Source organism: Mirounga leonina, unplaced genomic scaffold, assembly GCF_011800145.1.
Source record: "Mirounga leonina isolate KUSES-001 unplaced genomic scaffold, KU_Mleo_1.0 Mir_53, whole genome shotgun sequence".
Taxonomy (NCBI): domain Eukaryota; kingdom Metazoa; phylum Chordata; class Mammalia; order Carnivora; family Phocidae; genus Mirounga; species Mirounga leonina.
The window spans coordinates 16,705,413-16,719,236 of record NW_023270807.1 but is presented as its reverse complement, the minus strand read 5'-3'; the positions used below and the strand labels follow the sequence as shown (position 1 = coordinate 16,719,236).

The 13,824-nt window shown below is 35.7% G+C and overlaps 1 protein-coding gene across 1 annotated transcript in view; it reads right to left on the bottom strand.

The window, feature by feature from the left end:
* The window catches only part of TFAP2D (transcription factor AP-2 delta), a 61,161-nt gene that overhangs the window by 17,356 nt on the left and 29,981 nt on the right, over positions 1-13,824 (bottom strand). The window contains exon 7 of the mRNA XM_034990830.1: positions 8,241-8,354. Coding sequence (XP_034846721.1) covers positions 8,241-8,354 — 114 coding nt within the window. The remainder of the gene's footprint in view (positions 1-8,240; positions 8,355-13,824) is intronic.

Here is a 13,824-nt window from a genome sequence, read left to right as displayed (position 1 = left end):
GTTAAATAATGTAATTTAATGTAGATTCATACAAGAAGTTCATCATAATTCCACTTGTCTACTAAGGGGATGAAAACTGTTGCCTGTTTTATTTTTAGTCTACATTTTTACTAGTGAAAATTTTACTTTAAGGGAGACTATTTTTACTCTTATGTAAGTAGAAACTGTCCATATTTAACTAGTGAATAAGACCTGACCATTTACAGGTATGTTTTTCTTTGCAACTGGGAATGGCACACAGGTTTTGAAGTTTAAGTTTTAAAGATTTTATTTATTTATTTGAGAGAGAGAGAATGAGAGAGAGTACATGAGAGGGGGGAGGGTCAGAGGGAGAAGCAGGCTCCTCGCTGAGCAGGGAGCCCAATGCGGGACTCGATCCCGGGACCCTGGGATCATGACCTGAGCTGAAGGCAGTTGCTTAACCAACTGAGCCACCCAGGCGCCCCTTGAAGTTTAAGTTTTAAAGTTGCATTTGAACCTTACATAAAGAAGCTTAAGTGGGAAATATAGGATTTTTTTTTCTTCACAATTCAGGCCCATTATTTTTAATATTCTTAAACAAAATGGTCCTAGAAGTCCTCTTGAATTGGCAGAACATCCTGAAGGAGGCTTAATAATTTTATTTCTTACATGCTAAGCCTCATTGTATGATTTATTTCATGATGTTTTCTTTTGAGATTAGAGATTGCACTGAAATTTCTTCATTTCTCTTCTGACACTAATGAGTGATTTCACAGGATTAATAAAACCATCCACTGCTGATTACCTTCCCTACCACTTTCCCATTCCCCCCAAATGAGAAAAATAAAAACAAAAAACAAACCTATACACACTTTGGGCTCCTTGGAGACAACCAAACAGGTCACGTTCAAGTAGAGACACACATGGTCTCCTGAGTGAGCTGCCGAGCATATGGCGCTCAGAAGATAGTAGCTGAGTTGACTGGAATTCATGTCATATGTGGAACATAAAGAAAAGGGGATGAATAGCCCAGCAAGAGAAAACCAGACACCAAAGTTGTCTTTAGAAATTGGGAGGGAAATGGAATTAAACTGACTGTGGAAATCCCCCAGGGAGTGGGACATTAGGGAGACAGATGTTGCCTCAATGGAAGGAAGGCATTTCAGATAGAGTTGTCAGAGATAGAAGGGATGTCTGGGCAATGAAAAAAGAGTCTGTTATTGAAACTTTTTGAGCCTGGAATGGGTGACAACCTGACAAGAATGCTGGAGAGAAGATCCAAATGTTGAAGGAGAGTGGGAAATGTAAGGGGCCTTCCAACATTGAGAATCAATGAAGATGTCATCACCAGCAAATATACAGATATCTGGGAAGTGCCTATACATTTCTTATTTCCAGGAATGATGGGAGAAGTATTTCTCCCATTTCTATGGGGGGGGTCTATTTCTAAGGAGGTGTGATGTCAATTCACTTTTTGACTGCAACAGAAGAATTAAGCATATTGATCATTTCACTTCCCTAGCCCATGGTTCGATTAAAACACCATGGCCCTGGGAATAACCCAGTGGAGAATACATCCAAGACCTAATAGAGATATTATCATAATCCACATTGATGAATATATTTATTGGGTACATACTATGCACTAAGTACTATGGATAGATAGATGAAAGCCTTTCTTAATTACTCCAGGTAATTACCTGTATTGTACTTAATCCTTTCTTACAAAATCTCTCATATATTATAAGTTTTTGTAAGTAATTTTCCTCCGCATTACAAGTTCCTAAAGAATGTGACAATCCTTGAGTCCCAATCTTTGCACCACTGGCCATTACCACTGTAAAATACAAGAAATAATAACATTTCACGGTCCTAAGATGGGTGCCAGGAAAGAAAACGTCCTCATTTTTCTGATAGACTGCTTTTTCTGAATGGAGCATTAAAGATAGTCTAATTCCCTCCCCTTGTCAGACGTGCTTTCACTTGACTTCAGATTCAAGGTGATTAGGAGAACGTAAGAGACCAAGAAGGGAAAAGTTGCTAAGACTTCCTTGAGATCGCAAAGAGGGGAGTTGCTAACATTGCAGAAAATGAGGCCCCTGGGCCTCTGTCTGAGCTGAGTCTGTTCTGTCTGTGAGGCCCCATGCCACCTTGGTCTAATTGCCATCGTTGTTCCTGGGAATTGTATCTGTGGGGTGTTGTGTAGATTTCAATCAATTCTCTTCCCTCTTCCAGTAGGTGTTACAGTGTCTGCTGTGTTCTCTACACTCTTGATGGTACTCAGTAAATTATAAATAACGACTAAGCCTGACTGCTGTCATTTTGATGGAAACAAACAACTTTCCAGGCTATAGATTGTGAGAAGAGTCACTGCTATATGGTTTCCCAGAGCACACAGATATGGCAACTACCGCAGAAAACTGGACGTAGTTATCTGTGCTTTATGAGGTCAGATCATTCCCTAGCTTTACGTGGACATATTCATTGGGCCGAAAGGAAACCACAGTCCTCAGGTGCCAAATCAACCACCCTGTAAGGAGTAATTCAAGTGGTCTACACTGGGAAGGGTATTTTGACCAAGTAAAATAATAGCAAAAGTCGATGTTACTAATTAGAGCATTCTCTATGCCTATCCAATCACACTCTCTCCTTACTTCTTTCCCAGCCAGAACTCAGCAAAAACAGTAGAAATATCAGACTCTGCCAAAGGACTGTTTTCAAAGTTAAATATGTTATGCTTCCTAACTAATTTTTCTCTTGAGCTTATGCTTCTATCAAAATTAAAGTTACTGCTGTCAGTCGGAAATTATGAAAGAGCCACATTCCATGCTGACATGTTTTTACCCAGATTATTAGCAGAATAATAAGTATAGAAACCTTTCAATACGTTGGTATACAAGACAGAACTTTATATAATTCTCAGTGTCACTTTAAAAATGAATCAGAACGGTTTTTCTTCCAAAGTTAAAAAAAAAATAAATAAAAGCTAATAGTCTAGAAATATCCTAGGGCTGTGGTTCTTAAAGCTAACTATTAGAATCAACTTCAGAGTTCTGCAAACAACACAGAAGCCCAAGTCCAATGCTAGACTTGACCTATTAAATTAGATCTTTTAAAGTATATTCCTGACCTTGAGATTTTTTAAAAACTCCAAGAGAGATTTGGAGCTGGGAAACCAGGTTTAAGGGCTACATTTAAAAAGTGTGAAGTCTGGGGAGCCTGGGTGGCTTAGTCATTAAGTGTCTGCCTTCGGCTCAGGTCATGATCCCAGGGTCCTGGGATCGAGCCCCGCATCAAGCTCCGCATCGAGCCCCGCATCGGGCTCCCTGCTTGGCAGAAAGCCTGCTTCTCCCTCTCCCACTCCCCCTGCTTGTGTTCCCTCTCTTGCTGTGTCTCTCTCTGTCAAATAAATAAATAAAATCTTAAAAAAAAAAAAAGTGTGAAGTCTTTTTCAAGGTCAGGCAGCAAGCTGACATTTATAGTCCTATTAAGTTATTCTATTGAGGCTTCTTTTAATAAATGCACAGTAAAAAAAAAAGACATACATTTAAACTTGATCTGTATCAGGAGACTTCGATTTGGGTTTTAACTGGAAATGTCAACCATGTATCTTTTGTTTAAAAAGACATAGTTTAAGACATGAAGAAAAATGAAGCTGGACACCTACCTTACCTTATATACAAAAATTAACTCAAAATGCATTAAAGACCTAAACATAAGACCCACAACTATAAAACTCTTAGAAGAAAACAGTGGGAAATCTTCATGACTTTGGATTTGGCAAGGATTTTGTAGCTATGACACCAAAAGCACAAGAAACAAAAGTAAAAAAAAAAAAAAAGGCAAGTTGAACGACAAAAATTTCTAGGCATCAAAGGAGATAATCAACAGAATAAAAAGGCAACCTACAGAATGAAAGTATTTGCAAATCCTATGTCTAAAAGGGGCTAATATCCAGAATATATAAAGAACTTACAATTCAACAACAAAAAAGCAAATAACCAGATTAAAAATGGGTAAAAGACTTGATTAGACCTTTCTCCAAAAAAATGGCATAGAAACGGTCAACAAGCTTATGCAAAGATGCTTCACATCATTCATCAGTAGGGAAATACAAATCAAAACCACAATGAGATATCACTTCATACCCATTAGGATAGCCACTATTAAAAACAGAAACAGTAAATAGTAAGTGTTGGCATGAATGTGGGGGAAGGAGAACCCTTGTGTCCTGCTGGTGGGAATGTAAAAGGGTGCAGCCACTATGAAAAACAATTAACATACTTATTGGGTACATACCATGTGCCAAGTACTGTGGATAGAAAGACGAAAGCATTTCCTAATTATCCCAGGTAATTACCTGTACTCTGCTTAATCCTCTATTGTAAAATCTCTTTCATGTATTATAAGTCTATGACAGTTTCTCAAAAAATTAAAAAAGAATTACTATATTATATAGTAATTCTACTTCTGGGTATATATCCAAAAGAATTGAAAGCAAAATCTCAAAGAGAGATTTGCATACCCATTTTCATAGCAGTACTATTCACAACAGCCAAGGGGTATCCATTAATGAATGAACAGATAAGCAAATGTGACATATACATACAATGGAATATTATTCAGTTTTAAAAAGGAAGGAAATTCTGACACATGCTACAACACAGATGAACCTTGAGAACGTTATACTGAGTGAAATAAGCTAGTCACAAAAAGACATACTGTATGATTCCACTTATATGACGCATCTAGAGTAGTTAAAATCATAGAGACAGAAAGTAGAATGGTGGCTGCCATGGGCTAGGAGATGGGGGAAAGGAGGGAAATGGGGAGTTTTTTAATGGTTACAGAGTTTCAGATTTGCCAAATGAAAAAGTCCTGGAGAGTGGTTGCGCAGCATTGTGCATACACTTAACACTGCTAAATTGTTCATTTAGAAATGGTTAAGATGGTAAATTTTACGTTAAGTGCTTTTCATCACAATAAAAAAAGATATAATTTAGGAAGTTTGCTATAAAGTGAATTTTAGTTATGATGAGGGGGCAGAAGGCTAGCTGAGGACAAAGCAGAAGCTAGTACCCCCCCCCCAACTTTGGGATATATGTGACATTCCTCAGGCACTCCTGGCTGCCCTAAAGGAAAAACAAATGGTTAACTGATGGAGATCACAGTCCTGCAGGACAGAAGTCTCCCTCAGTTTACAAATGTCCTAGTGACTTACAAGGAAGAGCTTTCTTATCAATAACCTAACTTCCAGAGACCCATAACTCAGTTTCCTGAAGCCCTAACATCCTCCCCTACATGAAATTGAGGGAGGCTGAGGCAGAGGAAATGTAAATAATATTGAATTTCTTTTGAACCTGAAGCCCATTGACAAGGACGTGTGATAGGAGGAATGTAACACTCCTCTAGGAAACTCCCAACTGTCTTCATGTTCGTGCCTCATTAGAGGGAAAAACAACCTTGGCTTGACAATAACCAGGCCTCCAATATCCTGAGAGTCTTTAGCATATGGCAGTCCTTCTGGACACCCCCTTTGTGCTCACTTCCCCACTCCTGAGTATATAATCAGCCACTCCTCAAGACCACAGGGCAGCAGCTCTTTCTGCCCACGGGTCTGTCCTCATGCTTTAATAAACCACCATTTTGTACTAAAGATGCCTCAAGAATTCTTTCTTGGTCGTCAGCTCCGGACTCCACCCCACTGAACCTCACCTATATTCCAAAACTCCACCAGTTAAATGATTTCTATCATCCTACTACCTTCCACTATGAAATCAGAACATCTCATCAAAATAAATAATCTGGAATATAGTTAAAGCAAAGTAAATAAAAAATCTGGAAAATATTAAAAAGGCCTAATAAATAGGAAATCATAACTTCCCGATATCAAAACACTTAATAATATTTATAACAATACAATATTTATGCCCATGTATATTAATATATAAATGATAATACCAAAATTTTTATAGATGATAGTTTTATAAGTAGATATACCATGTAGTTTTAAATTGTTTAAGGTATGGCTGTATATTTCAAATGGTTGTGATTGAGAATCTGCAGCCATACATAATCTTGAGAGTTGTATATCCAAAATATAAGCTCTTTTTTAACTGGGCGGGGGCAATTTTCAATATATGTAGCTCTTTTCGGGACAATACCAGACTAGTTTGTTACCATATTCTGCATAGGGGGGAGGTAAATGAGAGCAAATAAAGCCCAGGAAGGAAACACACAGCTCAAGCTTAGAAGTGAAAGTTTTCTCTAAGGAGTTCTGTGGCATTGATTTGGCAACTAACTCAAGTATCAACAAATTAGCAGATTGTGCCTATGCTGAGCAAACACATGGTTTGCCTACTTATTTCACACTGTCGCCAATATTCAATTTACACATTGATGCCGTATTTTGTTTTGTGCCTGAAAAAGGACAGCTCGCTGTCTGATGAAGGCTGCGGCACCTGTAATTGGAAATAACCTGGTAGCTATGATATAAAATCTGAATTCTCTATGTTTTAACAATAAATTCTTCCTTAGAGTGTATTTGTAACGTAACAAACTTCCTTAAGTCAAGACTTGAATTTGTATAAAAATTATTAAGCTTGGAATTGAACTTCTGTAAAAATTACAAATATCTTTAGTGTGGATACAAAAATATGGAAAACATTTGTACAGATATGACAGTGGAACAAACCATACCTTCTAAACTTGGATCGGTGGTGGAGTAAACAACCCATCATTCACTGAATGCTTACTTTATATTCATTATCTCATTTTATTTATTTATTTATTTATTTTTATTTATTTAAAGTAAGCTTTATGCCCCACGTGGGGCTTGAACTCATGGCCCCAAGATCAAGAATCACATGCTCTACTGACTGAGCCAGCCTATATGCATTATGTCATGTTTGCTCTCTACCACCATATAATAAAAGGGTTCTTATTCCATTTAAAGCTAGGGAAACCGAGGGTTGGAAAGAATGCATGTTACCCCAAAACTACCCAGCTCAGCTGTATGACGGTCTGGATTTGAAGATGGTTCTATTGACTCCAAAGCCTTTTCCCCTTAACTTCTGGGCATTGTAATTTCTACCAGTTTTATTACACTCACTTTCACTAACCCAATTGAGTGCTAGGAGAAAAGTCCTGTGAGATATATTTTTGGTATATCTGGTACATTTTTAGAAGGTAAACCCTAAATTTAGTCTCCAAAGATGTATCTACTACATCTTAAGGAGTCTTGTGGCATGATGCAAAATAAAATATTCTATTTAAAAGTCTCTGATGTTGCAGATAAAATTCCAACTCATTGAAATATCCATTATTTTATATAAGGGAGTATCCTCCTCAAAAGCATTATCATTGGTGAGAGGTACTGAAAACATTTTAAAATTTAATGTATAATAGTCTTTATTTAACATTGTTTTTATTTGTTTGCTTTGTTTTGTTTTAAGTAGGCTCCACAGCCAGGATGGAGCCCAGTGTGAGGCTTGAACTCAAGACCCTAAGATCAAGACCTGAACTGAGATCAAGATGCTTAGCTAACTGAACCACCCAGGAACCCCTGCTTAACATTGTTTTTTAAACTGAATGATGATAGTTAAAAGAGGACAAAATATTTTTTACATTGATGAGAAATATTATGTAAGGCATTAGAATTTTAGGGCTTTAAAACTGGAAGTTACCTGAGTAATTATCTTGTTCCTTTCCACATTGTCTCTAGGGCATAAATTAACCAGAAAAAAAAATAGTCTATTCTTTTCCAAAGCATCTCAGAAAATAAAATTTTAAATATGCTTTCAATAACACATTCTAGGAGCTTTAAAATATACTTGTGTGATCTAATTTAAGAACCATTTGCAGCTTCTAATTGGGCAGAAATTATTAACATATGCCTGTAAAATCAGTGTATGATATCCCATTAATTTGTGTCATATCTGTCCATTCAATAATGTGCTTCACCAAGATGAAGAATGATTTCAGAATCCTGATTCAAAAGTGCCATTACTTGAAATAATAGTGTTCACTTTCAAAGTCACAATTTCCTGAAAATTGCACAAAGACACTAAACTTTCTGATCTAAAGTGCTTCATGCATTAGTTATTTTTATAATTTGATCTTACATGCTTGCAATTTCAAAAGATTCAGTCAGTCACTATATGAATATATAAGCAATATCTCTAAACGGAACTGCGACAGGAATACAAAAATGTCTGGGTTAATAAAGATGGTTTAAGAATTTAAAAGAGAGTCTGAGGAGATTGGAAAGCCAGTCTTACCTGAAATGTGTTAAGTGTCTCTGGATGTCAAGGTCTAGAATTGGAGTGGGTCTGGAGGATCCCAATGGTGATCTATCTTGGCTCAAGAGGTCTTGGAATTCTTTACAAATTTGTCTAAAATGAAAGATTCATCATTGAAGTTGAACCCTTAACATGGGGCTTTAATTTCATCCCATGATATTTTACCAAAGGTTTGTTTTCTCATTTAAAAGAGGACTAGATTAAAATAATAAATAAATAAATAAATAAATAAATAAATAAATAAATAAATAAATAAATAAATAAAATAAAAGAGGACTAGGTCAACTTTCATAAATCAACCTCCAAAGTTCCATCTACAACATACAGATGAGGTTCACAACAGCAACTTTGCTCCCAAGTACTATAGGAAAACTTTGGAAGTGATCAACAGCCCACAAGCACTGACAAAACCGTGTTCATTTTTAAGGTGAATATTCACAGATAACCTCAGCACAAGGAAAAATCTATATGAAAGGATCACACTTAATCATTGTTTTTTTAAAATATTAAAATATTATTTTGGGAGGGGATATCACATTTGTAAAAAGTTTAAATCAAGTTATGGGCTTCTTTCAGAGCGGTGATTCAAGTAGGCTTTGGAAAATCCTGTTTCCCAGCATTTCATTAGAATTCAGACTCTTGTGAACTGAATTCATATTTTAATATTTAAAGTACGTAATCATTTACCACAATTCAGCCCATTAGCCTCACAAAAATGATTGTTATGTCCCATGTAATATGGTTTCTTGCAAAAGGTATGCTTAAGAGAAAATCTGCTGCTTTTCTTACATTAAATAATTGTGATTTCTGATGAGTTTTAATTACCACATTACTATATATATTGAATAACAGCAAAGCCTTTGTGATACATAGTCTAAATGATACATTCTAAAGAAGCAAAACATATAAAGAAAACAGTTTTTTTTTTTAAACAACAACAAAACTTACTAAATTAATACAGTAATTGAAGAATGAAATAAAGGACAGACAAGGAATTGCTCAAAAGAATACATCATCTAATATGAGGCCACTCCATAGTCAAGGGATAATGTGATAGTGATTAGGGTTTTTTTTTTTGGTCTGGATTTACAACGGGTAGTCATAAAAATCTAATCATTAGCCCTGATTATAATTATCAATGTAGCTAGCCAAAGACAAGTAAGTACAAGAGAGTCAAATTATTCCAAGTGAATGTTACTCCATGGACCCAGCCACTAATTTCTCTCCAAATCATTTGTGTCATTAACAAATAACTACCAAAAAGTGACAAAATGTCTTGAATCACAAATAATTTACCAGTGAGTTAAAGCCAGTAGAGTTTTATAATTAGGTGCTTCTAAATTTCTTCTAAATTTCTTCTAAAGACCATTTGTGATTTTTCAAATGAGCAATAATCCCCAGGGTTATTGCCAGTGTTATTTTCATATTGTGTGAGTTTATAGAATTTGCCCTTTTCTTTGTGAACACAGTTGAAAGTAAAAGTGGGTCATAAGGAGAGGAAAAACAAACAAAAAACCAGAGATGGCCCTTATCTGCTCTAAATCAAACAGGATCGTCCATATCCTCCAGCTAATGTTTTAGTCTCTGAGATACAGCATCTAAATGCATGCTTTTAACAACTGCATGTGTATACTTTCATTGAGAATATTTGATCTGAATTTATCACTTTTTCTGTTCTGAGTTAGAGACTTAGTTGATTGACTTGCAGGTGTATTGCCTATGTTTTAATAGCAATTTAAACTAAGTTTTTGATGCCAGTCGATGGCATCAAGTGATGCCATTTGGTAGGGCATCGTTATCTGTTGTGCTTTGTGTTACTGAATAGAGTTAAATATACTCTTATCTTTATTTTTTAGGAAAGTTCTAACTAATATTTTAAATCCAGATTCATGCTATCATTTTTCAGACTGGCAATATAAATTACTATTTGATAGACTATCAGTATGCTCCATTACTACAAAAAAATATATATATATATTGGGGCTATTTAAAGATGAGTCTTTTAATTTTATACCAGATTAAAATATATTTAAAAATTCAAATAAAGGTTGAAATGTTGCTTTAGTTCTTGTGGTATGATATCAGAATTATTTGGATAATTGAAAAAAATAGTTTATAAGCTGGTAAATCAACTTCCTTACTGTATAAACATTATAGCAAGTTACAATAAACTTAAAGGGGATGAAGAAATGAGGAAAAGACAAAGTGTGGAAAAATTTAACTTGTGCTAAGCAATTCAGCTACACTACACAGGAAGCTGTATCGGGAGAAGTTGCAGAATTCTCAACCTCTGGTATTTGATTCTGCTGCTCTTAATTCTGACTTAGGACAGCTTCTTGACTTAAAAACAGAGAACAATTCTGTAGTCCCCCTTAGGCAATTATGATCATCATCTCATTATGACAATTACAGAGATACTATTTTTATGACTAGTTTTGTCCTCATTTAAAATTTTATTTATAAGGCTACAATAAGAAATACTCATTTCTCAAAACAAAATGTCACATTATGAATTATGTAACACAAGATGATCTTTGGTGAATCACAAATTCTAACTTTATCACTTACGTCACTGTCCTTAAGGACATAATTTTTAAGCTGATGTCTGAATTTCAAGTTCTGTGTTTCTCCTTTTGACAATTATTGTTATAGTAACAATTAAAACATGTTAACGATTCTCCTTTACCCTGATGCAGATCAAATGTTAAGCATATTTAGTCCTAAATTCAATGAAGAAGTTTAAATGTGTTTTCCATGAATCAAAGGTTTTGTCCAGTACATTTTTAGAATTCAAAAATGGTCTAATTCAGTTTCTGTCCCTCCTATATAACTGTCTAATTACACCAACGTATTTGGTTAATCAACAAAACACAAGAAATTAAGAGGAATTAGGAAGCTCGACCCTTAGTCAATGGGCCTTTCATTTAATTATGCAGTTGGCAAAATAATTAAATACAACTGAATCTGTTATTCATAGAGTTAAAAGAGAAACATGTAAGCCAATCCAACAATGCAGATCAGTTATTGGATCTCTCATCCAATGATTTTGAATTTCATATGATTTTTGATGCAATTGTCACAGTCTTGTGAACAAAGATGAGCTAACTAGAATGTAATGAGTATCCGTGTAGGCTACTTAATTTCAACGTTGAGCATTTTAATTGAAAATATCCAAAGCTTTACTATTAGAAAATTAGAAACTTCTCAGAACATATGTTGGATCCATTCATATATTGCAGAAAAAGCATGTTATTCCTACACATCCCTTAATTTATCCACTTACATTGATGACTACTTGTCTTGTATATATTTGCTATGACTACATAGTCTCTCATTCTTGTTTCCCATTGTCTATAAGAAGATGGACGGATATACACAACCAAAAAGACAAAAAAAAATTATACAGCCTGTCTCTTAATTTCTAGATGTTTATGACCTATTTACTCATATAAACTAAGGTAACTGGAATCAGTGAACCCAATTCTTGATTATTTAATGGTTTGCAAATGTCCAGCTATGGGCAGAAGGATCAAAGTACATGTTCTCACCATATTTTATGAAGCCAATGTCCCAAATATCATCTAAAAATAGACATTATTGAGATCCTAGGTAAAAGGAAAATAGTACTCCTGAGTTGAATCCACTACTCTAAAATAGACGTCTCAGCATAACTTTGACAAATATGGAAGTACTTCTCTTAATCCCCTCAAGTTCTTCTAACACTGGACTTCAGTGAAAACAGAATCTCCACATCAGTTTGAACGCACAGACATTTAAATAGAGTATGGGAACTCTCCAGAAAGTGGGTACTTGTGTTCTGAATGTTAATGGTGGCATTGCTGTGGGTGGTAGAGATGGGCAGCTATGGAACCATCCTGGGGAAAGGAGGACAAAAAGAAGGATTTCTCTGGATTAGGGAGTGAAAGTCTTAGAATATGCATGATGAAACTATAACCAACTACTTTTGAGGCAGAAAATATAAAGGTGTCTTTTCTTGGATAATTTGTATCTGGGGATAACACTGTCATTCAGAGGTGTCACATGGGTACACATATTGGGAAAATCTGTATAATCCTGCCAGCTAGAAGGATACTATGCTTCGGGAACACCTGGAGGACACTACCTAACTTCTAGCAGTGTATTCTTCTCTTGATCTGTAACATGTCTTTATAGTTCTCCCCAGATGGTATTAAGGATTCAAACTGACTACGTGGACTTTCAGTGTCTCCTGGAGAAACTAAAATGTTACTGATGAAGACCCCTCTGGGTCTTGCCTTGCAAGAGGGCAAGAGTAGAAGCAAAACAGAAAGAAAGATCCCCCAGGAGATTAGCCACACAAAAAATCCAGGTTCAGCTCTTTCTACCAGCAAGTTTTTAGGAGCTTGCACAGAATAAGGTCTATCCCGAAATCTTAAATCCACAGTTTATAGCTGCCTTCTAATCTTCTTTCTCTAACCCTTGTTCTTCATTTTCTTTCTCTGCTGGTCCTTTCCCTTTCATTTCATTGTTTTACCCTTTTGCTCCTTTTGCCACCATCTTTTGTTTTCCTTCTCTCTGTTGGGTGGTAGGTTTCCCATTTAAACCCTTAAACTTGTAAAAACAAAAAAAGACCTATGTGACATTAGAAGTAGGTAGAAGAAGTATTTAGTTTTGGTTTTATGCATTTTGAGGCCATTTAAATTTTAGCCAACCTGTTGTGAAGTCCTTTTCCATCAGTTTCTGAGAAACAACGCCTTTAACACTTACCTACTTTATATTGTCTCTTTGAAAGTTTTCCCAAATAAGAAACTAATTTAGAAAAAATAACTTAACCCACCTGGGACTATTAGGTCTAAACTCTGAACATACAGTTAGGAAATCAGATAAGATTATTAATAGTCTATTATGTAGCATAACTTATTTTAATAAAGAGAGCAAGAATTAGCTATTGCCTGAAAAGTTTTTCTCTAAAAATTTGAACATGACTTGGCAGCAGCATTTACTGTTCTGTTGGGTTTTTACACACTCAGTGGTAGTTCTTCCATTCCTTATCAAAGAACTTTCAAGTTTGAGGGAATCTGAACTCATCTTATGCAAGCTCCCCTTTCCTATGTCATCTCTGTCATTATTTTAATTCACATTTTTGTTGAACTTTACACTTTTCAGAAGCTTTCACATACATTATACCTTTTCTTTTCGACAGTATCACCACAGGAGATGAGACAGTATAGGGATTATTTGCTTAATTATACACCAGAAAAGATAGGGACACTGATGGTGATTCTTGGCCCCAGAGGTCTCCATGTTACCTCTCACACACCTGGGTCCTCTTTTGTCATATTCTCCAAACATTCATAGTGTTTTAAGATCTTCACCCTCATGTGTTAAGATGCAGTGAGTGGTTTCGACCGAATCACATAGCAGCTAATGACACATTTGCCTGGAATCTACATTTCCTAAACATACTTTTCTCCTAAGAACTCCTGCATATTCTGGAGAGGTTTTCTAAAAACTTTCATCATCACTAAACAAAGATAGTTTGTAAATCTTGCTCTGGGTGCAAGGCCGGGGGTGAGGGTATGTC